General features: G+C 40.3%; 1 protein-coding gene across 2 annotated transcripts; it reads right to left on the bottom strand.

Annotated features, from left to right (window-relative positions):
• Positions 1-11,072: 11,072 nt before the first annotated feature.
• pik3cg (phosphatidylinositol-4,5-bisphosphate 3-kinase, catalytic subunit gamma) lies at positions 11,073-27,483 on the bottom strand. 2 transcript variants are annotated; one of them, XM_023409960.2, is made up of 24 exons: positions 27,305-27,483; positions 25,719-25,934; positions 25,431-25,602; positions 25,086-25,348; positions 24,794-24,880; positions 24,583-24,683; positions 24,259-24,428; positions 23,966-24,153; positions 23,158-23,265; positions 22,948-23,032; positions 22,424-22,865; positions 22,228-22,326; positions 22,000-22,135; positions 19,062-19,127; positions 18,682-18,825; positions 18,043-18,124; positions 17,676-17,779; positions 16,876-17,022; positions 16,701-16,791; positions 16,478-16,608; positions 14,952-15,063; positions 13,878-14,035; positions 13,560-13,641; positions 11,073-13,345 (listed from the first exon to the last, which is right to left on the bottom strand). In XM_023409960.2, the coding sequence occupies exons 2-24, from the start codon at positions 25,929-25,931 to the stop codon at positions 13,146-13,148; spliced, it is 3,381 nt and encodes a 1,126-aa protein (XP_023265728.1). In that variant the 5' UTR covers positions 25,932-25,934; positions 27,305-27,483; the 3' UTR covers positions 11,073-13,145. The 2 variants fall into 2 exon arrangements, with proteins under 2 accessions (XP_023265728.1, XP_023265727.1); XM_023409959.2 differs by having other exon boundaries at positions 25,719-25,938.
• Between the last annotated feature and the right edge of the window lie 216 nt (positions 27,484-27,699).

Below are 27,699 nucleotides of genomic sequence, written 5' to 3' on the forward strand. Positions count from 1 at the left end.
GGTAATGCAAATGGTGGTGGTCAGTCTACAATGAATTGAGCCAAATGGTCAAATTTGGGCAAAAAAGATTTCAGTGCTTGCAGTGCATTTCAAAAGTCGGGACATCACAAAGTTACAGAAGTCCTGACCACTGGTTTTAAGGCTCAGTTTCTGAATACAGGCTGTGTGCATTTCTCTTTGGACTGAGACTTTGATACTTTCACAGTATTAATATAGAACCTAGACCTGTTTTATAATCAAACAACACATGGACATCTACCTTTACACTATATGGTACCTTTAAGTAACCAAAATTTGATGTCTTCCAACATCTTACGCCGACACCATCTTGACATAAAATCTTACTTTAAGGCATTTACTGTACATCCAAGCAGGACTTTGTGATGACACAACTAGTTTGGAAGCCCGGCATGCAACTCACATGAGTATGATGTGGAGACTTAAAGCCAGTGCACTTACTTAGTTTTCAGTGAGTAATAAAAACTTTTATGTTCATACATTTTATTCTGGATGTTTTTTAATGAGCAAAAAAAAGGGGATGTGCAAGGTGATTGTTTTTTTTAGAAAAATGCATCATACGCAAATTATTATTACAGAGCATTTTTATGTTTTTCTAACATGTCTGGGGGTCTTTAATTGTCCATACAAAAGCAGCAATGGGATTTTCCACATGTGCTATTTTGGGTAAACAAACTACATTGAAGCCTTTTGTGTGAGCAACAGCTGGAACTTCATTATTGTTTATTAATCGACCATCTCTATCTTCAAGGATACAGAAGTATAAAGTCTTTTATAAAGACTCCAAGTGGCTCGATAGTAAATCCCTGCGTTCCAGAGCTGCACAGTCACTCCTCTGCTGCAGCCGATATCTCCTGTCTGCATCTTTTCAGAATGTAACCCCTGGAGCGGCCCAATAAAATGTTCTTTCACCACAGCGTTGCTTCTTCTGAAGTCATGTTCTCAGCTGCAGGCGTTTTTTCTGAACAGCAGAGGAAGCTTCCTTTAGCCTGTCGTTCAGGGTTTATGAATATATGTTAGCTTAGTCGCGTCCTGCCGTTTCACTTAAACCAAAAGGATCATTTCATTTCAGCTGCAACACTTTCCTCACCTCACTTACAGTAAAGCGCAGCAGCAGTCAGCCATGTAAACTAACCCGGATTACTGCGCCGCCTGAGGCTTACTGCGAGGGAGCACGTGTCTGAGATATAGCCGTCCTTAAAAACTGATTAATTCTGTTCAAAATAGTTCCTCCAGGAGACAAGAGGAGAATGAGACTACATTAGTACAGAGGGGTCTGAATGCATAATCGAATTAAACTACAGCAGCCTCACATGCAACTGTATACCCTGCCTGCTGTAGAGAGCTGCCTGTTGACGGCTGCCCCACACGGCCTGCTGACACACACACACACACACAACCACACACACACACACACACTGGGGGAACATGGGAAGGGACAATAGGCGGGTTACTCTACTGTGGTCCTGTCTAGTGTGTCTTTTTAGTTGGGGGGGGGGGCAGACAGGACAGGCCACACAAAGGAGAGATAAGAGGGTTTCCTATAGGTTTCTGTGGCACTCACCTGCACAGGTAGAGGAGGGGGATCTGCGGAGAGCCATCGCACCTCAACTCTGAGAGACTCCAACTGAGAGACGGGCCCCTGTTTCCTGTGATCTCCCAGTCAGTCAGCCATGCTGGTTTGCTGTCAGCAGCAGGTGAGAGGAAACCAGCGACACTCTGACTCAGAAGTACAATCCTCAGCTCAGTAGAAGCTTAGCTCGGCCGAGATAATACTCCTCTCCAACTGGCCTGCTGGGGAACAGAACCTCCGCAACTCAGCTTATTGTGTACACTGACTTAAAGCACTGCACACCGGACTCGTGGGTAACAGACCGGCTGGCCGGTTGGGTGTTTGGCTAAGGACTTACAGTCTCACAGAGACAAGTGGAGATTATTGGGCCCTCTAATGTGCATTAATTACTGCGCCTTCTGTTTAGGTTTAGCTGCAAACCTGTGGGATCTTAAGGGTTTGCTTCATGGAGCTTAAGACCAGGCAATAGACATCCCAGTGCAAATTAAAGTTATACAATGAGGACTGGTTCCAGGGAGTCAATGACAATCATGTGTGGGCATATGTGACATATTGACTTTAGGTTCTGCACTGACAGGCTGAAGTTACAGCGACAGCCTCATCAGGACAATGACAAAGTCGGGCTTTCACCAGCTGAAAATTATAGCAGAGAATCAGAGAACTTACCAGAAACGACTAAGAAAAACAAATCCACACCTTTATCTACAGGAAGTTCTCAGGTTTTTTTTTAAAAAAGCTCATCATTAAATTATGGCTTTACTGATTCAAATTTGTTTGTTTAGTTCAGTTCAAAGATTCAAGACATTTTCATGTTTTATTCTACAACATAAAATACATCAGTAGAAACCTCAGTCCTGATTTCTTTAAGCTTTTAAGTCACGAAATGTCAGTTGCAAACAAGTGTCTAAATGTGACGACAGAAGTTGTTGGGGACGGTAAAACATCATCACAGCGAACATGAAAACTGATCTACTCACCAGTCCACCTTTACTCGTGCTTTTGCAAACTAGGAAGCTTTAGTAGAAGAAGTCAGAGCTAAATCAAACTACAAGTTGGAAGTTTAGTGGTGGTGACGTTGAAATCATGTGACTGTTGTGCAGTTGGTTTATAACATTAGCTTTTTAACATTAGCTTTTTAGCCCTGGCTTCAAACATCATAAAGTGGCGTTCATTAGATATTATCCTGCTGAAAAACATGTCAGTATCATAAACTGGTGTTTGTCACAGAGTTTAGCTTTTTATGCAATAATCAAAAGACAACGTAAAAATCCCACTGGCTTTTTGTCGAGGGAACCAGAGTGATGCTAACATGCTAATATGTCATCCCTGCAGCACTCTTTATGTAGTTCATTCTTTTTATTTTAAGTTAACTGATTACATCACTGTTCACATGCACTTTAGTATGCGCATCAGTAGTGCATCACTGTTTATAACAATCATAACCTTCTGTTTTCATTTCAGCAGTATGTTCAGTCTGCTGCTGGTTCAACCTGTCACATTTAGATACTGCATAAGCTAAGGCTGTACAAAATCATAGATTTGCTACGGAGAAGAGGCCAGTCAGAGACACAAATCAGAGCTGAAACAAATTCAAAATGGCCGTCAAAGCAGCTGCAAACAAAAGGTGGCATGATAGTTGCCGAACTCACCCTAAATAGACCCAGATACGGTGGCCCGGAGAGCTCATCTCGCTGCAACATAAGAAGAACACATGCAAATAGACAAAACACAAGCAAAGTCAGGAAACCTCTTCATTAATTTGACAACACACGTTCTGCCATTACTGAAGACACGAGCAAACACAGAAACGCGGTGCAAGTGGCACAAACAACAGGAGTGTTTCCAGCAGACACAATAAAGTGATGAACACCGTACCCAGAAATCCAAAGTGGACTGAAATAAACTGCAGATTGTAAAATCTTATTTTCTCAAAAACATGATCTTTATCTCCCAATGTCTTTAGCGGCGCACGTGACATCTCCTCCCTTTTCACATATGGAGGACTCAAAATGAATCAAAGAATTGGTATTTCAAAGGTTTTATGAGGAGGGTAATACACACGACAACCTTTTCAGCCTTAAAGACCCACATATTGCATTTTGGTGAGAAACTGTGACTGTAGACATTGTGACACAGGGAACCTTTAAATCCATGCTAATTATGCAGCACAGACCTCCAACAAACTTCTAGGAAAATCTTCAACTTGCTTCACCTCGTATTCCCTTTAATTCAAAGCATCGCAGGGTTGTGTGTTGCACATTCTACTTCCTCCCCATCTAATTGCTTGGCCAACCTCCTCAGTGACTAATTGTTCTACCTGAAGGTAACTGATGCTAAATACAGATAGAGTGTGAGAGGCAGTATCAGGTTGCACACACACACACACACACACACACACACACACACACCAATACACACAACCATGTGCCCTCATATACTGTCAGTAAGGGTATCTGATGTGGCACACTGACCAGCAGCGCCCACACACACACACACACACGCACACACACACGCACCCAAATACACACCTCCATGCTCGGTCTCCAGTTACAGCGGGTACAGATATGTTCAGAGTGTTAAATATTAAAGGCTGTAATATTAACGGCTAGGTGTTGTAATCGAGGAAACCGCTAAGAGGTCAAGTTCAGACTACAGGCTGCTCTGTGGTCATGTGGTCCACCGTCGTGTTTTGTAGCTTCCCCAGCTGGCTTTTCTCAGATGTTGACGTGTAGGAGTCACCGAAGTTCAACATTAACTCACATGAGGACCTAAGTTTCAGGATGTGATGTAGATGGTGGCATTCAAAGCAGCCTCCTGTGGGGAGTGTCTGGGAGGACACAGGTGGACGATGTCTCCCAAAGCTTTGATATATTTGTACTTGCTTTGCATTTTTAAAGGCACAGTCCATCTTTACTCAGGCACATATTTCATCTGGCTTTGGCCACAACATATAACACTCATTTTCCATAAAAATTAAACAATTACAACTACGATTAAGGTTGGTTTAAGTACTGTACAACCAAACGTGTTTCCTCATTCGCCTCCGTTCCTGCACAATTTCCTCATGATAATGTGTCGATCCATCTGTAATTCAATCAGATGTTTGTCCCTAAAGCTAAACTGAAACCTTCTGTTGCATTGTATTAACATCAAGATGTGAACTGAGAAGTGATTTATCCAGGAGCAAAAAACACAGAGATTCATGAGCTTATTACATTCGTCCTATTAGAAAATGTTTTGTTTTATTTGCTCTCTGTGAAGCCTGACACATGAAATAATAATCAGGAAATTCAAATTTTTTTAAATTGAAGTCAATTCATTGGACCTTTTGACAAAATCAAAAAAAAATGTCTATGAAATCATTTGCATATATGATGTTTTTTTTGTATCATATTTGATTAATCCGGAATTAATGGCAATTTATTGACCACAACAATGTTTATTTTAGAAACACAATCAAATATTGCTCATTGCATTTGGAACATTCCAATTGTTCTGCTTCTGTTTTTTTCAAACAGGAACCTTTCACAACCTTTTCATTTTGCCTTGAGGTAGGAAAAAAGAACAGCAAAAAAATAAAATTCTGTCGTCACATAGACAAAGATAGACTTTACATTTCCAACATTTGTTGTACGATGTATTAGTACACTCAATGTGCAAAATGCTACAGTATTCTGCAGCAAGCCATAAAGCTGTTCATGTAAAGTTATCCTGTAATCTATGAAGCTATGCATATTTCTGTTCATGTTGAGAAGAAAACATTACTGAACAGAATAGTACATGCCATAACAAGCCTAAAAGTATTCATATCAAGTTACTCATTTTGATTTGAATTTCAAACAGAAGAGCAATGCACACGACCACTGTAGAAGTGCTTCCTGCATACAGTATACGAGTCCTGCTTTTAGTTCTGTTGCATGGCACAGCACTGGTGCACAACTTATACATACAACAGTCTTATCTGTTTCAGAAGAAATCATGGTTTTTGTCCTGAAAGTGAATCAGTGTCAGCAATCACAGAAATCAGTCTCGAGACATTACATCACAAACTGTGGGATGCTTTGTTTCCGTCTCCCAGTAGGCTCGTACATTGGGCATCTGCAGTAACCCCATGTGCATGTACAAACCCAGAACCTGCTCAATTTCTTTGGCAGTTGTGTTTAATGACGTTCCATCTTTCACACTGTACAAGTTTGTTTGTTCTGCAATTACCTGTGGCATTTCATCAGTGACAAACTGTTTGAAATACATGTATGGTGTCGATTCACAACTGTCTTCCAAGGCCTCCTCCACACACTCTTCAAATCCAACAGCTGGAGGTTCATATTCTACTTTTCTCCATCTGTATTCTTTCCTTTTGTCTTTGTGCCTTGCTGACTGCTTTGTTGTCGTGCTCTGTGTCGTTGTTGCTGTTGTTGGGCCCTCTAATTCTGCGCTAGTCTGTTTGACAGTTTCATCTCTGAAGTCTTCCTCATCACTACTTTCTGCGCTTCCCTCAGTAAGCATTGCATTAGGAGTCCATTCCTCCTCCTCAACATCATCCTCATCCTCATCTTCACTGCTCAATGTCGCTTGAATTGCCATCAATAATCATGTTGATGACATTTTGAACAGTTTACCTTTTTGCCATCTAAAATAAACACAAAATATTAATTATTGTGCAGTCTGACTTTCTTCTCTGAATAGGCTAAATAAATCAATATAACATACAGATTGATAGTTTGGTAAGTTTTGGTTTTAGTGAAAAAGACAATTGTGAGCAGGTGAGCCATTGCTGTGTGATTATCATGAGTCCAGATAGCATGTATAAAAATTACATATAAATATCTCAGATTTCACTGTAAATATGCCATGTCTTAAGATGACATTTCAATCTTTAATTAGTTTAATTAAATAAACTTTGTATTTGTCATTGTGATAGGGATAATGCATTGCATCATGCCATACAATGACGACTGAGGAATTTTCTTTACCTTTTATACCTGCTGTATCATATTCTTTACACACATATTCAACAAGATTTTAGGTACGAAATATTAAGTAATTATAAGGTGTTTCAATACAGTAAATATTCATTTTGAAAAATTAGCGTCCCTGCCAAAACCGAGTGACTCACAACATGAAGGCAGCCATTTTGGAAATGGCAGTCAAAAGCCTGCCACTGCTTGTAGTGCACAGATAATCCACCAGAGGGCAGAAAACGTGTCAGATTGTATAATATGGGGTTTTTAGGAAAGGATTGATCATGTTGATTAGATAGAGGTCTCAAAAACTCATGTACCAAATATGATACACCTGGCTTTATAACAATAGTGTTATATTTTGGGAAAAATGCTTATTATATTTTATTCTGGCCAGGTTACAAGAGAAGATCAATACCACTATTATGTGTATACAGATGGTTAGTTTAGCTTAGCACAAAGACTGGAAACAAGGGATACAGTTAGCTTTGTCCAGTGGTCACCAAATTTTGCCAACATGTTATTTCCTATTTGTTTAACCTGTACAATGAATTAAATTAAAAAAAAACATCAAATTACAATTCAATTCATGTTGTTATTCAAGACAATAAATTGATGGGCCTATATAGACTATGAAGCCTGAAAAGATGTTTCTTGCAGCTGTTAAAGTTACATTTATAGAATAATTATGAACTTTAATAAAAACCGATTTGAAACTCGAATTGAACCACTGCATTTGCAGGAATATTTATCATTCATAGCTAGCGTAATATTTTCACTCACATACAAACACATGGAGATTGTGATCATGTACAACAAATGGTTAAAGGCGCATGTAACATGCCAGAGTTAAATCCACCTTTCAGTACCACGGATAGCTCCACACAGCCCGGTATGCCAAAACACTGATTTATAAAATTCAATATTTAATACAAAATAATCTCGAAATGCTACAGCACAAGGGCTGACAGTGAAAGTCTATTTATAATTTCAACGTTATTTGTTGTTGTTAGACCATTCTCATATTGCAGCCTTTTACTTAGATTAAATAAATTCAGCAGAGGTGGTGGTATAGACCCAGAGGCCCCCAGAAAATCCCACCCAGTCGAAAATGTAGCACTACTCCTTTAAGGCGTGTTCAAATTGCATGTGAAGCAAATTTTAGCAACAACAAAATTCCATTCAGAGTCAGAGCAAAGACTCAAACTGATGCAAACTGATGCAAATTCACTCTAAGCAGCACAGCTAGCAAGCAAACAGCTACAGCTAACACCTGGACAAACAGAGAACAGCCCAAATGCTCCAGAAGATACATTTGCAATAATAAAACAACATGTAACATTAACCTCAATTAGCCTTTTACTACACAGCTAGAGGAACACAGCTGTGCTCCTGGTACTGACCTCAGGTACAGTAGTACCTCCATTAAATAGTAACATATGGTTTAGCTTTCACAATACACTGACTTATGCTACGCTAACAAGGGAGATGAAAAGTAGATGCATGAATGGAGACGTCTTCATCCGCTTCCATGTACAGTTCACATTCACTGTGAATTCAAAGGGAAAGCATTAAATCTGTACTTATACTCTAAAGGCAGCCGCCATAAATAGACTTAAGTGCATCACACCCACACATCATAATCATATACATGCACAGCATTCCCATTTACATACACAGATATGTGCACAATCGCATGCACAAATTACACGCATACATAAGCATCTCCGTTGTTGTGAGGACCCTCACTGCTTTTCCCAGCTCTTGGCCTTTAGCTCCACAGTTCACCAGCACCCACAGTTTCATGTGGACTAATTAACTCCAATTAACCTCAACCCAAGTCCTGATCCTAAAATAATCACATTTGGGAAGTGAGGACAGGCCAGATGTCCTCACCCCGAAGATCTAACACTCAAATAGTTCCCTGCTAAGAAGTACAGGAACACACTGAGGCACGCATACAGTCCATATGAGTGCACACACACACACACACACACACACACACACACACACACACACACACAAAGTGATTTCCCCCGTCGTCTGATCTGGTTCACGTCTTCCTGGAGAGGAACCTGAGATAATAGAGAGAGAGAGTGAATCGATTCTCGATGCTCCAGTTCACTCCAGTTTCTTCCAGTTTCCTCCCACACCAGCCTCACACACCTGTCACTGCTCAGGAGGTTGTTCCATAAAGGCTACAGAGCACATTTCTTCAGTCAGTCACTAATTCAAAAGCAGAAGTACTTCCAGCAAAAACATTTCTGTATCAAGGATCTTTAATTGAGTTTAGACCTTGGGAGTAATTCATTCGGCTCTGACATATGAATGTCTGAAAATTATAGTCTACTTTAGTATTATATTACAATCAACTTGAGAATAGTCTTTGTTCCACCATGACATGTGTTTGGTTCTGTCAGCTAGCAACATATATAGTTGCATAAAGTATTCAGCTCCTTACTAACTAACTTTTTATACACTTCACTATGTTAAAGATTTTAATTTTTAAAAGATCAAATGATAATTTTAGCCCATCAATCTAAACTCAATAATGCATGAGGAAGAGAAAATATCTTTTTGGAATTTTTTGCATGTTTATTAAAAATCAAAGTGTGGGAAACTGAATCGATGGGATATACACTGCATGTCAGGACAAAACCAAAACATTAAGTCCAAGGAACTCTGTGTTTCAGGAGAACAGTCCAGCCAAACTGAGGAAGGCCTCGGTCAGAGAGGTGACCAAGAATAAGTGTGTGTGTGTGTGTGTGTGTGTGTGTGTGCATCTGTGTGTGTAATGTGGTCTGGGAGATACACACTGCAGCAGGAACTACCACAGGTGGTTTTGGGTACTTTGACAGGTGTTTGTATGTCTGTCTGTGTGTCACAACCATACTGTGTACTCATGTAATAATGTAGTAATAATGCAGTAATGACAACTGAGTACTCATGGGTCAGAACATCAACATGTTGCTGTGATCCCATCACAATATGGTCTGTCTGCAGAGAGAGCAGAAAGAAGAAGACAGAGGGATTGCTTTGAACTGATGCCACTGAATATTATTGATTTTATTGGAAATAAATATTCCCCACTCATATTTACTCTAGATTTTCTGTGTTACTGACTAAATCTAATTCAGTCTATAATTTTGTTAAACATCCCATACTGTATAAAGGTAGATGTCCATGTGTTGTTTGATTATAAAGCAGGACTAGGTTCTATATTAATACTGTGAAGTATCAAAGCCTCAGTCCACAGAGAAATGCACACAGACTGTATTCAGAAACTGAGCCTCAAAACCAGCCGTGAGGACTTCTGTAACTTTGTGATGTCACAACAAAGCAGCGGTCGTGGCTGCTCTCAGTCACGCCCTTGCAAGTGTTTACCTTTAATCTTTCTTAATTTCTTAAGTTATTTTTTGGCCATTTTATCCCTTTATTATAGGGTAATGGAGACAGACAGGAAATGTAGGGAGAGAGAGAGAGAGAAGAGAGGCTCAGAGCATCCTCTCTTCTGATTGGATCACTGACCTGTTGTTACTAGAGCTCCAGAGAGAAGCCTGAGAGAGGAGATACAGAAAACTACATTCAAATGGTTTTTGGTTCTTTAAACCACAAATATATCTTCTCATTGATCAACACTTCAAATATAACGTTGAAAAAGTGTAATATATGGGACCTTTAATCTGTTTTTATGATTGTTGTTTTTTTCCTTATTTTTTTTTATTTCTTTCCCATAGAGCTTGAAAAAGAATGGAAGCAAACCATGTAATTACCTAAACGGACTTATTGCTCGTTTGAAAATAAAGCTGCATCTCTTCATTTTTCAGGAAATCTGAAGATGCATAATTTTTTTTACATTCAGAGATGCAGCACATAAAGGAAAAAAAAATCATACAGGAAGGTTACGGTATGATATGATAATAAATGTTAAGCTAATTGTAAACAAGAGGAGAAAAGGCTCCGCAATCCATTTTCTTCTCGCTCTATTCAACAAACACCCTCATCACTTGTCAGATAAGCTTCTCCACAGTTCACAGGCTCCTGGAAGGATCACAATTACCAGAGTAACAGTATAGAAAGAAGCCTCAGAGCAGCAGGGAATGAAGAGGTTTATACATCTAATCCATTTAGACCCTAAACACCCTGTATATCAAAACATATATCACAGTTTACAGCCATAAAACACACTGACATGAAAGAGACTTACACCTTACACCCACTTTGTGATGAGAGCGAGATTTAATCTGACTGAGAAGAAAAGAAAAAGAAAGGAGGGAAGGACAAAGAGGAGGAGGAGGTCAGAAGAGGAAAGGATGCCATTGCTTGATATGAGACAACTACAGGAAAAGGGTTGTGGTGTTGCCCCACCTTGTGGTCAAAGTTAATTATTACAGCTGATATTTTTACGTCTGGCTCAGATTAATCCTCATGTAAAGATGGAAGATACAGAAAGGAAGAGAGGAATGTAAATTATTTCTGAGCTGAACTATGAAATGCAAATAATCACTAACTCTGACCTGTTAAAGAAGAAAAACCCCAGAGTATTTATTGCACATAACTTTAGTTTTCTGATACAAATAGACATAAAATCTGACATGTTCCAATTATTTGACTTTGATGATTGAAAGTATTTACAGGCACAAAAGGTTTTATTACAAAAAACAAAACATAAAAAGCTTTAGATCTGTCCAACACATTCTTATGAGAGCTTTAAAAAATACTGATTCTGCAACTGCTGACACTGGTCGTAGCTTTTATCTCCAACTTATGCCCATGAAATCCTCTGAATATTTATCCATAATCTGTGATTGTTACTTTTACTCTTACCTGCTGTGATTTCATACGTTTGTCTTGATGCATGTTGACAAACGACTTTTTGTCTTCAGTTTAAAATGGCTTATAAGGATGTTTACTTTGAGAATACGATCTGTAATAAAAACACAGATTAAGAGCTATACACCATTATCCAATAAGAAGTGATGACAGCACTGACCAGCATGTGCTGTATGTTACAGGCCACTGTAGCATTACAATGGCACAGATGTGCAACTGTCAGCATCATTAAATTTGACTTTTAATAAAACTTTTTTGGAATTAAAATTTCATGAGCACCAAGTTTGTAAAGACATGTAAAAAGTAATCCTAAACAGTCAGTGCAAATAAAAAGATTGTTGCTGCATAAATAAGAAAACATTTTAATATTCATCAATAATCTATTAGCGTCAACCTCTGATCAGGAGAACCTTGCATATTATTCACTATAACCAAATACTCCAAATGTTAAACATTTTGCTAACTATTTAACAGGCTGATCATTCAATCTTTAGTCTAACAGTTCTTCTTGAGACAGTGCAGCTTCACTTCAGTAAAAGTTCAATTAACAGTGCGACATCTACAGGGTTTTAAAATGTGAATGATGCGAAGGACAAGAGAGAGAAAAATGTTTCCTCAAGAGAAAAGGACTTTGAATGAGAAATGTAGAAACAGGAAGTAGTTCAAGTGAAAATGATTAAAATAAGAGATGTAAGAGATCAAATTCCTCACTCATGTAAACTTTCTATTCTCATTAACCAAAATCTATCATTAAAGGTCCCATACAGTATAAAAGTAGATGTCCATGTCTTTCTGATTATAGATCAGGTCTAGGTTCTATATTAATACTGTAAAAGTATCAAAGCCTCAGTCCACAGAGAAATGCACACAGCCTGTATTCAGTAACTGAGCCTTAAAACGAGCCGTCAGACTGCTGTAACTTTGTGATGTCACAACAAAGCAGTCACCAAGCCCCGCCCACCTGGACACACCAGCCAACCTTGCTTAGATTTGGTTTCTCTGAGTCTTTTACCTGAAATCTGCTATATTTTTATTGGATCACTCAGAAAACAGTCAGCCAATCAGAGGAGAGAATCACATCCTTTCTCCTGATTGGCTCATTGACCTGTTGTTACTAGAGCTCGAGAGAGAAGCCTGAAAGAGGAGATGTAAAACTACACTGAGATGGTTTTTGGTTCTTAAAACCCCAAATATATCTTCTTATGGATCAACACTTCAAATAAAACATTGGAAAAATGTAACATATGGGACCTTTAACTGTTGTCTATGCTCAGTTTCTGCTGTCACATAGAAAAGTCTCCAAATCACTCAACCTGCACTTCAAACTTCACAATCATTGTGGAGATTTTGGAAGATTTTGGAAACGAGAGTAGAGGTAACTCTGACAGCAGGAAAAGACTTTTGATTGCCATACTGATGGTGATTGAGGTAAAAAAAAAAAAAGAAATTTTGAAGGTTATCTTCATCATTAAATATAATTAAGTTAATTAACTTCAGCATGTGTGCAGTGTCACAGGTTAAAATCCTCATTATCTTTATTCACTTTGCACACCTGACGTAGTTTTGTTTAAAAGTTCCAGTCTCTTTTTAAATTATAGTTTTTTTATGATTTTGTTGCTCCACAGGATTTACACTCATGTCACATGCCATGTCTTAATAATTCATCTGTTCTCATTATTCTTCATCTCTGAGATGACTCACAGTCTAAATTACAAAATGTGAAGAGGAACAAAAAAAATCTGCATCTTTCCTAACTTGTCCTAAGTGGACCGTTTCTCCACACCCTGCTTGATCCCCAGCACCAGGTGAACAAACCAGTTTATCTGAACCATCCAGCCTTTCTCCCTGCAGATCTCGATCTGGTCCAGCAGGTGGCGCTGGGCATCGTCCTCGCTGCGGCCGACAGTCAACGCCTCGCGGATGTACTCAATATCCTCCTTACTAGTCAGCTGGGGCATTCCTGTGAAGAACGAATATCACTGAAGAAATCACTGGCTACAAATGAAATAGTTTCAGATAAAAATCTTCATCTAAAAACGAAATATTTTAAGCTACAACTCCTCATGATCCAGCTGCAGATTCCATTAAAAGAAACCATGGTAAGACACTAGTTTTGTATAAATAGTATAAAGTATAAATCTTTATCAAAGCATTTGTTAGGAAGGAGGTCGTACCGGTCATCAGCATCATGGAGAAGAGGATGATGAGCAGGTTGGTGTGGTGCCGAAGGGCGAGGTAAGCCTTCACACACACGTCCTGAGACAGAGATAACGGGTGTATAATAAAAACATACTGTACATACAGACATGCAAAAGATATGGAGCTATGACACATCTGGGCTGAGGTAACACATCCTCTGGCTGCCATGTTAGAGATCACCTCAGATGACTTTTAGTGACCTTTCAGGCCTAGTTAAAGAATAGTGGATGGGTGTTTGTGCATGTGTGGATGACCTGCATGTATTTTGTAAAAAAAAATACTGTTTTCTGCACCTGGAATTTCTGGAAGTGGGGGCTGCTTTTCTTTCCTGATGTCCCCATGACGTACAGGAAGTCTGGTGTTAGCACGAAGGGAACCCACTCCTTACTGATTCCCATGAAGCTCTTGTAATTCCCCAGGATGTGACCGAAGTCGATGTGGAAGAGATTCCCTGCAGAAACAAAAGGAGATTTGTTCTTTTGTGTTTCCTGAGGTCCAGGTTGAATTTCTGTATTATATTCAGAACATATAAGACCCAGAACTTCCTGCAGCGAAACATTGAAAAGACTGATGTAATTACTATTGTACCTAACACAGCTAATGCTTACACCTCAAAGCACCTTGGCTCTCTGTCTTAAAACATAGCAGATAGCTGTAAAACTCTTGGTGTCACCTTTGATAACCAGTTCAGCCTGAACAAAACAGACTCCACACCAAAACCAAAAAAAAAGAGTACTTCATTTTTAAATTTTAGAACTAAATCCCTCTTAAAGACACATTTTTACAGGTGTGCTTTCTCAGAGCTTGAGAGCTAAATTTACTTCTAACCAGTTAAATCTATATTGCATGAAGTCTTTCTCCTGATTCTTATTCAATTGATTATTTTAATCATTTTACACTGATCTATCTCATTTTTACTTTACCTCACTGTTGCACTTTTTCTTTTATATCTCCTCCCCAACATTGTAAAACTGTTTTTAATCTGTTTATTTTTATCATTCATTTTTTATTGTTCGTCTTCAAATGTATCTTGTGTTGTAAAGCACCTTGTTAACTGTGTTTTGAAAGGTGCTATATAAATACAGCTTATCATCATTATTATGAGTGATGAGTTTGAGTAACTACAAAACAAACTTCAAACAGAGAAAATAGAACATGGCATTTTAATTGAACTCTTTCTTTTCAGAATTGTGGTTGAAACACACTGGGGAGGAATTTTGTTCAGTATTAATAGAGATTAAAATTTCTGTTCAGATTATTTATAGGTATCTTAACACTTAGTTAATAAGAACCTGTTTAACAAGATGTAACAAGAGACTTTCATGCAGGTTGTGATGTTCCCTCACACAGACGAACACCATCATTACCAGATTCAGTGATCATGATGTTGTCGTTATGGCGATCCCCAATTCCCAGGACGTATGTAGCCACACAGTAGCCACCACAGGAATACAGGAACCTCTCCACAGCCTGCTGGAACTAAACAGAGACAAACACTTTCTAGTCAGTTCCCACTCAGCCAATCATTCCCTCCCACAGTAATGACTGGGCCAGAACATAAAGAGATCTGACAGAACACACAAAGTTGCTTTCCTTTCCTTAACTGCAGCTAAAAGATGAAGTGTTGCAAAACAAAACAAGCACATTTATATATATAAAAAAAAAAAAGCAGAAATAGACATTGGGGGTGTAGGTGTTGTGGCTAAAACTAGTGTGTGTGTGTGTGTGTGTGTGTGTGTGTGTGTGTGTGTGTGTGTGTGTGTGTGTGTGTGTGTGTGCATGCGTGTGTGTGTGTGCATGTGTGCGCGTGTGTGCGTTTGTCTGTGTCTGTGTCTGTGCGTGTTGTTATGGTGACAGGAAAAACTCTGAGGGTTGCTTCCTTCCTGTCTGCTGCGCTGCTACTTCCTCTAACATCTGATAAACTGAGAAACAGCTGGAGAGAAAAATTGCTCCATCAGCACACTGAGCCCATGATACATCACTGTGTAATTAACACTTCTGCACACGGGTTTACTACTGATCGAGATGATAACCACGGAGTAGGGGTGTTAAAGCTTCACGTATTTGTGCCGTGCCGTTAAGTACAGGATGTCTGGTTCGGTTAACGTTGTGATTCAAATTAATATAATCTAGTTTTAACTGTGCACGTCACGTGAATAAAGTTTTGTGTTCTGATGGTCAGTCTATGCGAATAAAGTCATACAAGTGAGCGAGAGGGTTTTTTCAACTGCAGGAGACATTGTTAGTGTCAGTATATCTGCTTTTCCTGGGGTAGAGGGCGTTTCACTGTGACACTGTTACCCTCACATAGAGTAAAGGTTAATTTCTTAAAATGAAAAGTGAAACTATCAATAATTTTCTACATGCTGCACTTTAATGGATCTTATCATTTATATATTTTATATATATTATCTTATTATTAGATTATCTATTTATTTATTTGATAACCTTCTGAAGCACTGAAGTCTTGTTAGTAGATCGCAGCGATATCAATAATACATTGATGACTTAGGTATTGTTTTTTCCAATTTGAAATGATGGCCAGTTTGCCAAAGGGTTACCAGTTTACAAGTTTACAATTACACCTTTATGTTTAGTTAGATAAGTTAAATTCATAATAAATTAAAGGTAATGTTTTTCATGTCTTTTTTTTTTCACTGTACCGAAAACAAAACTGAGAAAACCGGGTTCTGCCTACGGTTACACCTCAACCACAGCGTTGGTTATCAACTCAGTAAGTTACAGATCGTTTTATACCTGGAGGGTTGACGCATTGGAGAATTGGTGTTTGTGTTTCTGCTCAAAGAATCTTAATGTTCTCTCCATTTAATCAACTGAACTTATTTGCATGTTATCAGGTCAGCTGGCTGTAATCAGACTGAGCCTGCTGTACCTTGTCCTCGCTGACACACTTGTCCCGCAGCCACTGATATAGGATTTCATCTTTAAAAGCGCCAGTGCTTCCAACAACGCTCTGCTGGATGTTAGCGATGGTGGTGGCATCCTTCACAATCTCAATCATACCTACACAGATAAAGACGGAGAGACGGGGGGGGTAACTATCACAGAACGGCTGCGGTATTTGGATGCATTTGTTTTCCGGTTGTGTAACTGACCTATTCTGTTTCCAGTGGAGATGCAGCCGTACGGTAACAGACACAGATCCAGGGACTCAGTCTCCCAGATTGACTCCATGATGAGCAGGATCTGAAGGGACACAAGACGAAACTAAGTCTTTCCAAGAGTCTTTCCTCAATGATTTGCTGACTTCTGTGTTGGAGACTAACTCACCTGGAGGATGAGCATATCCTGCCTGAGGTCGTCGCCATCTTTGAAGATGATGCCGATGGGGTCTTTGGACAGAGTGGTGGGGTCGGCCCTTTTAAACTGCAGCCACAATGGCTTCTTCTTAGACGCCATCACTTTACACTGCTCGATCTGTACGCACAAACATATATTCTGAAATTCAGCGATGTGCTTCAGGGTAATCGGACTGTTCTGATGTGACCTCTGTGTACTCATCTCTGCTACAGCACTTTGAGGTCACTTGTTTTCACTTCTGTGTTTATATCTTTCATAAAAGTGGTTTTATATCTGATTCAAAGAGATTGAAATGAATCAGTGAAACTTGCAGAGACCAGAGTGAAAGGCTGTTTCCACACAACTATGTTTTCATTTTAAAACAGCGTTTTGGCTGTCGAATCAGAAATAATCTGCATATCACATGACCATTCACTGGGCAAGCTCGTGCTGGTGTGAACAGGAAGCAGATTGTCTACTCTGCAGTTGGTTAGTAACAGAAAACACTACGAACGAGGAACAGCGAAGACAGCTGTAGCATTAAATTTTAGAATTTAACTGAACAACAGCTGCTAGCCAAAACAGCAGGGTCTGTAACGCCTGTGTGGTGTTGCGTTCACCACTGGAAGTCGAGGCTGCTAAGACCCAATCAGGAGGCGAGGAAGGTGTCTGTGCCATCGTTTCAAAAACGCACCACAAAAAGTTTTAGTGGTGCGTTTTAAAACTTAAATGTGTTAGTGATATATATGATATGACATTTTCTGCTGTCAGTCTGTGTGTTTGACTCTCACCAACAGGGCTCCAGCTCTCAGCCCAGGATCATAAGGGACTCTGAAACTCTCTGGCAGACCCGACAACTGCAGAGTCTCCAGCTTCTGACGCAACTGAAATACCACTGAGACACACACACACACACACACACACACACACACACACACACACACACACACACACACACACACACACACACACAGAGTTTTAGTTTCACTTCTTGAATTTCTTTGAATCAATGACAGATTAAAAACTAATTAATTAAAACTCCCCAGAGGATCGAAAGATAAAATGCAGTTTGTTTTTCTGTCAGAGTCACACAGGTTATTGTCGGTGCCTCGCTCAGTGAACAGAGCTGTAGGACGTTCTGAAAGTCGACTTCCTTACCTTGTGCAGTGACGTCATATTTGTCAGCCGACATGGCCTTCATCTCACGAGTGACTTTCTGCAGAGCCTCAGTCATCTCCACCTGCAGAGCATCACTTCATCTTGTCAGGTGCTGAAGAAGCTTTTTAACACTTTTGCAAACAGGCTGCAGATCAGACTGCAAGGTGACAACTGGTCACATGACTCCCTCTGCTCTTAGTGTGAAACCCCACAGAGCTGGCAGAGAATGAGTGACCAGCGTCTGCCTCAGTTCTTAGTCCATCAGTTACCCATCAGTCAACAATCTAATGAGTCTGTTTCTGCCTCTTGTGGAACTGTGATGTGTATGGTTGTTGAGTTTTTGATGAGATTATGTTAAACTTTGTGAATTAGCATAGAGCTCCTAGTCAGACTGTTTGGGGACTGGGCCTGACCTGGAGGAAACTAGAACTGACTACACACACACACACACACACACACACACACACACACACACACACGTAGAAAACTCTTTTGTTTACATCCAGCTGACAGTTTGGGGTCAGAGATTTTTTTTTCTTTTTTTTTCCTCATCACTTATTGTCATAATAAGAGACAAAGACAAAGTTACACAATACTGAACACACCATATTGTGTAAGGAGCTGCCCTTTGTTACTCACCTGTTTCCTGTAGTCCTGCAGCATGGCCTCACCACAGCCTCTGAGGTAGGCCTCCAGCAGCACAGCATACCTCTGCTGGTAGTGCATGGACTGGGCAATCTCACTGCGCAGGAACCAGAAGAGAAAATGACCAATACGCTTACTCTGTGGAGGGAGAGAGAGAGAGAGAGAGAGAGAGAGAGAGAGAGAGAGTTTATGTCATGATGACATCAATCCAGAAGACACAGACAAAACAGGAAGACACAGGCAAAACAAATGAATGGGAACAAACAAATATAAAAATACATGCACGTACACAAACACACACACACACACACACACACACACACTATAAACATTGTGTGACAATGTAAAAACAGACAGATGTTGGTCCTGTTTACCCTCAGAGCTCTCTTCAGCAGGAACCTCACAAGGGCACTGTCATGGTAGGGCTCAAACTTGACCGCCTGCAAGAGACACACAAACACACACACACACACACACACACACACACACACACACCTCTGATTAAAACATATTCAAATGTAAAGAGGATTTCCAAGTTTCAGTGCACATACATGCAAACACACACATTACATTACTGTGAAACCCGTCCAAAAACCCTCTGGATACACATCAAAACACATGATGTTGAAAATAAGCCGATTATCTATAAAGAAAAGCTGCAACAAAGATTTGGCTTTTTTGATTTTGATTTTGTGTGAATTCTGAGATTAAAGACTCAGTTTTTGATCAAGTCGAGGTTTTTCTGAAGTGTAAGCAAAATGTTTTAAGGCCTCAGAGACACACAAAATGCATTTTGGTGAAAACACTGAATGGACACGACAAGAATTTCACAGGCTGCCTTCAGCAAACTGAGGTTACTGAGGTCACAGTGTGATGGGCAGTAAGGGAGTGAAGTGCAGTGAAAACACTGAGCTTGTTGTGCCCACACAGGACTGCACAATTCAGATGTTAACTGAAGAGAGCAGAGACAGACAGACAGACAGACAGACAGACAGACAGACAGACAGTAGAAACAGGGGTAACAAACAACAGCTGGGCAGTTTGGGTTAATATGACGAATCCAAACTGTTTCCTGAATAGTACAAGAATGTGATCTGAAAAAACAAAATCATTATCCCTCTGTAACACAATGCTTTTATTTTGAAGATTCGGGAGGCAAAGACTAATTATTCTTGGTATAATTTCATCATTTCATTTTATAATTACAATCCTGCATTTAAACTGGAACAAATAGAGGATTACACCTAGAATACCTGTTGTGAGTCAGTGTAACACCTTTGCAAAGCAAGTTAAAACTCATTCAAGAATCTACGTCAGTATATGAAACACAGAGCCATTTCTCTGTAACATTCAAGTCTTGGAAAGTACACTGGGATTATACCCTGCAAGTCACTGAGGTCCATAGGATACAATGATAGCAGTATATGGAGGAATGAGTCATTTTCCTATCAGGCCAAAAGACTCTTTGTTGGCCTCAGCTGATAATTCAAACTGCTCATGCAAAACTGACCACAGAGTCAAATATGGAAACACATCAGGAGAAAATCAAGCAGCATGTATGTGCTGAACTGCCTCTTTCCACAAGCTTGTGAAATAATGTAACTGTGACTCAAGTGGAGCAGATTTTTTTCTGTGCTGTAAGACGGACGTGATGTGTGTTACATTTTTAAGTAATCGGCATGTGATGTAAAAAAAGAAAAGAAAAGAAAATATGGTGTAATTACTGTAACTACTGTGATCTACATCAGAGGTTAACCTGTAAAAAGCAGATGATGCGCTCAGTAGACCCAGTAGTCATACAAAATATAATTTAGCCACAGTAATAAGTATGTTGCTATTCAACCCTTGGTTAGTGGAGGAAGAAATGTAATTTTATTTAAAGGTCTCATATAGTAAAAAAGGTAGGTGTCCATGTGTTGTTTGATTATAAAGCAGGTCTAGGTTCTATATTAATACTGTGAGAGTATCAAAGCCTCAGTCCACAGAGAAAAATGCACACAGCCTGTATTCAGAAACTGAGCCTTAAAACCAGCTGTCAGGACTTCTGTATCTTTGTGATGTCACAACAAAGCAGTAACCGCTCTCAGCAATGCCCCAAGCCCCTCCCACCTGGACCCGCCATCCAACCTTGCTTGGATTTGGTTTCTCTGAGTGTTTACCTGAAATCTGCTGTATTTTTATTCAATTACTCAGAAAACAGTCAGCCAATCAAAAGAGAGGCTCAGAGCATCCTGTCTTCTGATTGGCTCACTGACCTGTTGCTACTTGAGCTCCAGAGAGAAGCCTGAGAGAGGAGATGTAAAACTACACTGAGATGGTTTTTGATTCTTAAAACCACAAATATATCTTCTTATGGATCAACACTTCAAATAAAACAAAGTGTAAAATATGGAGCTTTAAGTGAAAGTAGCAGTGGCTCATTGTAAAACTGTTCCAGTCCTGCTGTCATAATTTCACTTAAGTAAATGTACAAAAGTATCAGCAGCAAAATATAATTAAGAAATAGTTTGATTTTCTGTGAAATCTACAGATGAGAAGATATTTACCAATCTTATATCTGTACCCTAAATATGAAGGTACCACAAGCAGCCAGTTAGCTTAGCACAAGGACTGGAAACAGCTAGCCTGGCTTCTGTCTAATGGAAAAAACAATTAACTTAAAACTGAACAATTATTATGTTATATGTTGTTTGTTTCAGCCGTGCAAAAAGTCAAAATCAACATAAAGTCACCATTTGCATAGAGTTGTGACATGTTATTTCTGCGCTGGGACCAGTAACTTTCTGGAGTTGCTGCTGGTTGCCTGGAAACTGGTACCAATGGACAGAGCTAGGCTTGCCATTTCTCTATGTTTCCAGGTTTTATGTTACACTAACTGGCTGCTCACAGTAGCTTTATATTTAGCTACAGATATGTGACTCTGCAAGAAAGTGAATGACTGTGTTTCCTTTACTCTTCCTTTAAACTAATAGTATTCATTATATAAAGTGGCCCCTTGTCACAGTGTTACAGTAATGATGACTGACACATCAACAGATACAGAACATTTTAATGCTGTAGCTTATCATGGTCGAACTAATTTCAACCAAGAAATTTTGTCAAAGAATTTATTTTACTGTATTTACTGTTGGGTAGTTCAATCTGAGTTACTGTGGAGTAAAACGTGTAAAATTTGTCCCTGAAATGAAGAAGAAGAAGTATGAAGAAACAGAACATAGAAATACTCAAGTAAAACACAAATACCTCACTTTAAGCTGAATTTAAGTACAATACTTTGGTAAATGTACATGTAAATGAAAAGAAAAGACTCACCTGTACAAGCTGCAGGAGATACCTGAGCACATCATCATCCTCCAGAGTCTCCAGCTTCCTGACAGCCATCGAGCGAACCTGAGCATCAGAGTAGTGACAGTCCAGCAGCTGCATGGCCAGACCGACATCCAGGCCACTGAACGGGAACAACAGGACCGCCAGAGATGAAACAGCGAGTCCACTGAGGACACGTACGTACATACAGTGACAGTGTGAAAACCTTTTTACCTGCTGTCCCAGGCACTGCTGCGCTCCAACAGACGATGTGTTGCCAAAACATCTTCCTGTTTCCCCCACCTGACTGAGCCCAGCAGCTTTGGGTAAGCCCTGAGGACAGGGGGATATTATTGAGCAATAAGAGGAAAAAACAATAATCATATAACATTTGTACTCCATTTTCTTGGGATTACAATAAAACAAGTACCTGGGGTCGCGCATACACTCTTGTCTGAAGTGCCAGAGCAGCTCTTTGTCCTCAGGACTGAGTGGATGCAGGGGGTCGGTCGCCACGATAGCCCCAAACTGTTTCTTCAGATGGTTTGGCATCTCTCTCTGACCCCGCTCCCCTGCCTCGGCTTCCTCACCCCCAGCCACCGCGTCCCGGCTCACGTCCCGGCTCACGTCCCGGCTCTTGGGCAGCACCACGGGGTAACAGTACTTGTCCAGTAAAATGGCAATGGCCATGGAGGAGGCCTTGTCTGGGTTGGTTGCCGAGGTGAGCTTGTCTGCGTTGATGCTGCTGCTGCTTTCCTCACTCTTCTCTGGCATTTTCCACATGTGGAGGATGAACTCACCTTGGCGGAGCAGAGAGCGGTGGTCGATCAGCAGCAGGTTGACATAGTACAGGAGACGACTCTTGGTCTTTCCTGAGACGAGGACGAACAGACAGAGATAAGCCTCATTCTGTAAACTGTCAACATGATGCTGCTACCTGTGAGAAGACCTTACCATCATGGCTGCCCCCTCCTCCCGTATTGTCCTGGTAGGAGCTTCCCTTGGAGTTTGGTGTCAGAGGTTGCTTCCCACAAACCACCTGGATTGTATGACAGAGCACAGAAAGATCAGCGATCCAAGCAAGATTCAGAAACGTGTTTCCTTGTTCCTTGTTTCCTTCCTCTTCTAATCTTTACAACAGCTTTGAATGAAATGTCTGTTTACCTGGAGGTTGAGGCGTGCCCCCTTCGGCAGGTCCTTGATCTTAATGTTGAACTCCAACCAGCAGTTCCACAGCACTTCCTCGTTGAAGGTTTTGGAGGTCGTCCTCTCCTACAAGAATAAATTCAGTGTTAAACTCTGTTGTCTCTGTTGTCCAGACATTGCTCTTTAAAAAAAAACCACTTCATGAAATTGTTGGTTATAAAACCAACATAGAGCACTTCCAAAAAACTGCTTGCATATTGTTTTATTTCCAACATGTCTTACTTGTGTTATTGTTTTTATGTTATATTACTGGTATTTCAATCCACTTTATTCCATTTTGATCTAAAGCACATTGTAACTTTGTGTTGTGCTTATAAAAGCTTTTTCTTGCAGTTTATTATTCTGTAATTTCTTTTTTTATATGGTTGTTTATATTGTCAGTGGGCAGTCCGCCTGCAGGATTCAAATTACCTTCACACATGAAAGATATGATATCACAGCATGTGACATGTAATCCAGCGTCACTGTTTTTTTAAATTTATCTCACTGATATCAGCCTCACCTTTTACTTCTATCTCTCCTGCAGCTCTATCACAGCTGTATTTCCTACTGCTGCTAGTTCACATTAAGAGCGCTCAACTGGAGAAACACTGGGTTGCTTTTATGGTGAAGTAGTCAAAGGAAACACAATGTACTGTATTTTTCATGCTTAATGACAAGCTTAACAATTTTAGTGGCCCCTAAATCAATGTATATCACAGCCACCATGCTTATAATCTTTTGCGTGCTGATAAGTTTAATCAACATCCTGGTATGTTTTCCTGACCTGGGCTAAAAGCTGCTGGCCGTGGAAGATGCTGGCCTCTATGAAGACAATGAACTCTGGGATTTTGGGCAGGGATGGGATGTCGATACCCAGCACCTTCACTCTGAACTTCCTGTTACAGTCCCACATGGAGATGGTGAACACTCGTTCATGGTCTTTCTCGTCGATGGTCAACTGCTCATGGGTACCTGATGAGGAAATGTTAGGAGAATAAGTTAGGAAGTTGGCCACTAAAACTGAATAGATGTATCAGATATAAATAACAGTCTAGCTGCCTCAGTTCAAGTTGTTACCTGCTACTCCGGTGCAGTCATCCACTTGGGCCCAGTCCTCCCTCTGGACCAGATCCTGATCGGGATCAGGCGGCATCTCCAGAACCAGGTGGATCTCTTCACCATTTTTCAGACACTGACGGATCCAGTTGAAGTTCTGCAGTGGTTTATCCCCGTACAGGTACTCCTCCCTGTGTGAACAGATACTGAAACGGTTACTTTCAAAATTTAAAACAAAAAAAAATCATGCTTATCTGGTATAACATAATCTAATCAATTGCTCTTTCACTTTCAATGCAAACTTGATTATATTGGCTACATGTTTAAGTAGCTCAGGTGACATACCTGCCACACACACGCAGCACATAGTCCGCCTCACACATGTTTTCAGGGATGCCCAGCAACGGTCTTTTATTTGCTGTCTTGGCGAAAAAACTTGCCAGCACCTAAACAAGAAGGAAAATAGTCTGACAACAGTAAAAAAAAAACAAAAAAAAACAGCGCAGTAATAGAACAGAAAGTGGTAAACACATTAGTAGTAACCACATTTGTCTACCTGTGCCGGTGTGTCGTCGATGGAGACCTTGATGGTCTGGCTGGCCGTGGTGATGTGGATCACCACCAGGATGTGACCGTTACTGACCTGAGAGGTGGAACAAACCAACGGAGCAAAATTAGAATTGAGGAAAAGACTGAATAAAGAATTAATTTCAGACAATCCTGCAAATTAATTCTACACAGAGACAAAGAGTCTGTGCCATGACTGAAAACGTTTGGGAACATCTGCTCTATATGCAACAGGTAATGCATGAATTGGTCATACATATAAGACAATCATGCACATGTACCTTGCTCAGCAGGTGCTCAGGCAGCAGCTTGCGGGTCACCCATGGGTCCATGGAGTAGAGTTTAGGGTCGCGGTCAGACAGCTCGATGCGTCGCGGCGTCAGCAGCTTCCTGCGGGTGAACTCCAGCTCATCGTCGTGCACATTGCTGACATCCGTCACATCGTAGCCAATCAGGTAGTTCAGGTAGCGCTGGTACTGCAGGGACTCGTCCGAGGGCTGGGGGCGGGGCACCAGCTGGATCCGCCCCACGTCCTTCTTCAGGGCTTTTGAGACAACAACAGACATGTTCACAGTAACTCAGTTCCTGACCCTCATCAGGAAGTAAAAACACTTGTTGGTCGGTACCTCTCCAGTAGCGAATGCAGTCGAGCGTCTGGAAGACCTGGTGCTTGTCGTAGATCTCACACACGTTGCCTTTCTTCTGGTAGAGCAGGATGCAGTGGTCAGGGGAAAACCGCTGGTAGAACTCAGGGCAGAGGTTTGAAGTCACCGCCTTCAGCCACACCTGAGCTTTCACCTGGGAGTCAAGAAATATGCACATCAACTAATGAAACTGGATCATTGTAAAGAATGTTTAAAGCCACCATGACCGCCATTGTCACATCCATAATCATCAGTAGTAAATTAGGCGACCTGTTCTACGGTCCAGTTTCCAGCGACCTCCAGCAGCAGACTGTCAGGGCCGCTTCCGCCCCGTGCCACAGTGGGCAGCACGAACTCCACAGTTATCTGATCCATGGACGTGCCAGAGGGCGACGTGATGGCTTTCTTTCTCCTCCTCCTCCGGGTGTCTTCTCTCAGAACTTTAGGCTCTTCGTCGCTCACCTGGATCTGCTGCCCATCCATCGCCTAGCTTGAGGGCGAGGACAGACACAAACAGAGAAACGAAAGGAGATACTCTTATGCTGTTTATCATTAATCTGTGATGCTGTATTTCATGTACCTCTACAAGGCAGATTAAGTAGAGAACAGTAAAGAAAATTAGCCAGAAATGCACAGAACTCACCTACAGAGATAGATATTTGTAATACAAGCCCTATATCTATCAGAAGACACTGATCTATGACCTCTAACCTTCTGGGCCAACATAAATAAACACTATTCATTTTCTTATTAGCACTTCCAGTCCAGAGAAATTTGCATTTCATCTTGTTTCTGCGGTCTAATATACTACTAGGCTGTAAGTAAGGGCTGATTTCATTATTCATAAACAGGCTGATTATGTTCTCTATTAATCAATCAATTTTTAAATCGTACCCATCATAATTTCCCTGTGCCCACTGTGTTGTTTTGTCTGGACAACAGCTCAAATCCCAAACATATTCAGTTTACAGGAAAGAAAGAAAAGAAAAGAAAAGAAAAGAAACAAACCCTTTCACATACTGAGAAACTGAAACCAGACAATGACATTTTTGCTTTAAAATGACACAAACAATTATCAAAATACTTGATCAATTCACAGCCAGTGGACTAGTCAATGAATCCACTGATATATGGATATTGTGTCAGCTAGAAATTGCAGTTAGCAGATGGCTAATTTTGACACTGTGAGCAAGAGTGTCAAAATTAAGATATGGATTGTATCAGTATAGTAGCTATGCTTAGCGCTTGTTTTACTGTAAGCATTAATTAACAACTGAAACTACACTGCTTTCTATAAAGTTCATATTAAAGCCCAGTGGAGTTTTGTCAGACATGTTAGACATTAAAATAGAATATGAAGATTGAAAAATGTGATGTCATGTTGCATATTGCACTTTTTTGTTGTTGTCTGCCTTCTAAAACAATAATGACATTTCAATAATAATGTAAAATATATCATTTATGCCACTGACATCCATATTAAAGGTGTTATAACACAGTCATCGTCTTCATTGACTGGAGTTTCGTAAATCACAGGATTAATGGAGTTTCTGCTTCTTTCACACTAACAGAGGAAGTTTTGAAAAGCAGGAAGCAAAACTGACACAGCATGGATGTTACTAAAACCACACAGACTCTTACAGTCCGTTGTTCAGACGACAGTGTTATAAACAATTCTGAGTAAATATCTGCTGTTAAAACTGACCGTAACCACCCGAGAGGAGAAAATACAACTTTTAAATTCAACCACAGCCGAACTTGGTCGGTCTGTGGTGGATGTAACGGTACAGCTGCCATAATAATCGAAAGGAGAGGCGTCAGTTTAGTAAAACATAGAAGTCTTTTTTATGACTCACCAATGAACGCAGACGCAGAAGGGAACGAAACCCGGAGCTGTGGACGAAAGTTTCGGCATTTATGCTACATGAAGAGACCAACGACCGGAGAAAACTGTGTCTAAGTTTGTGAGTTTGGGTATGTGAGCTGGATGAAGAAAATGCTGCGCTTCTTGTCAGGAAGGTTGTCAAACGCACCGGCTAACTTTATCTAGTCAGAACAAGAACAAGACTTCCGGTTTCTCTTCAAAGTAAAACACTATACCGGCGCGAAGAACAAATGTAGACCTGAACCTGAACCCAAAATACTGTATGTAAGACTGTTTTATTAAAGAATTAAATATTTATCTTCCAAAAAACTGAATTAAGCTAACTAACAGCCTTGGTGATATACTACTACTACTACTACTACTACT

This window comes from Seriola lalandi, unplaced genomic scaffold (assembly GCF_002814215.2).
Source record: "Seriola lalandi dorsalis isolate HSWRI2012SDOR001 ecotype SW California unplaced genomic scaffold, Sedor1 jcf7180002054410, whole genome shotgun sequence".
Lineage (NCBI taxonomy): Eukaryota > Metazoa > Chordata > Actinopteri > Carangiformes > Carangidae > Seriola > Seriola lalandi.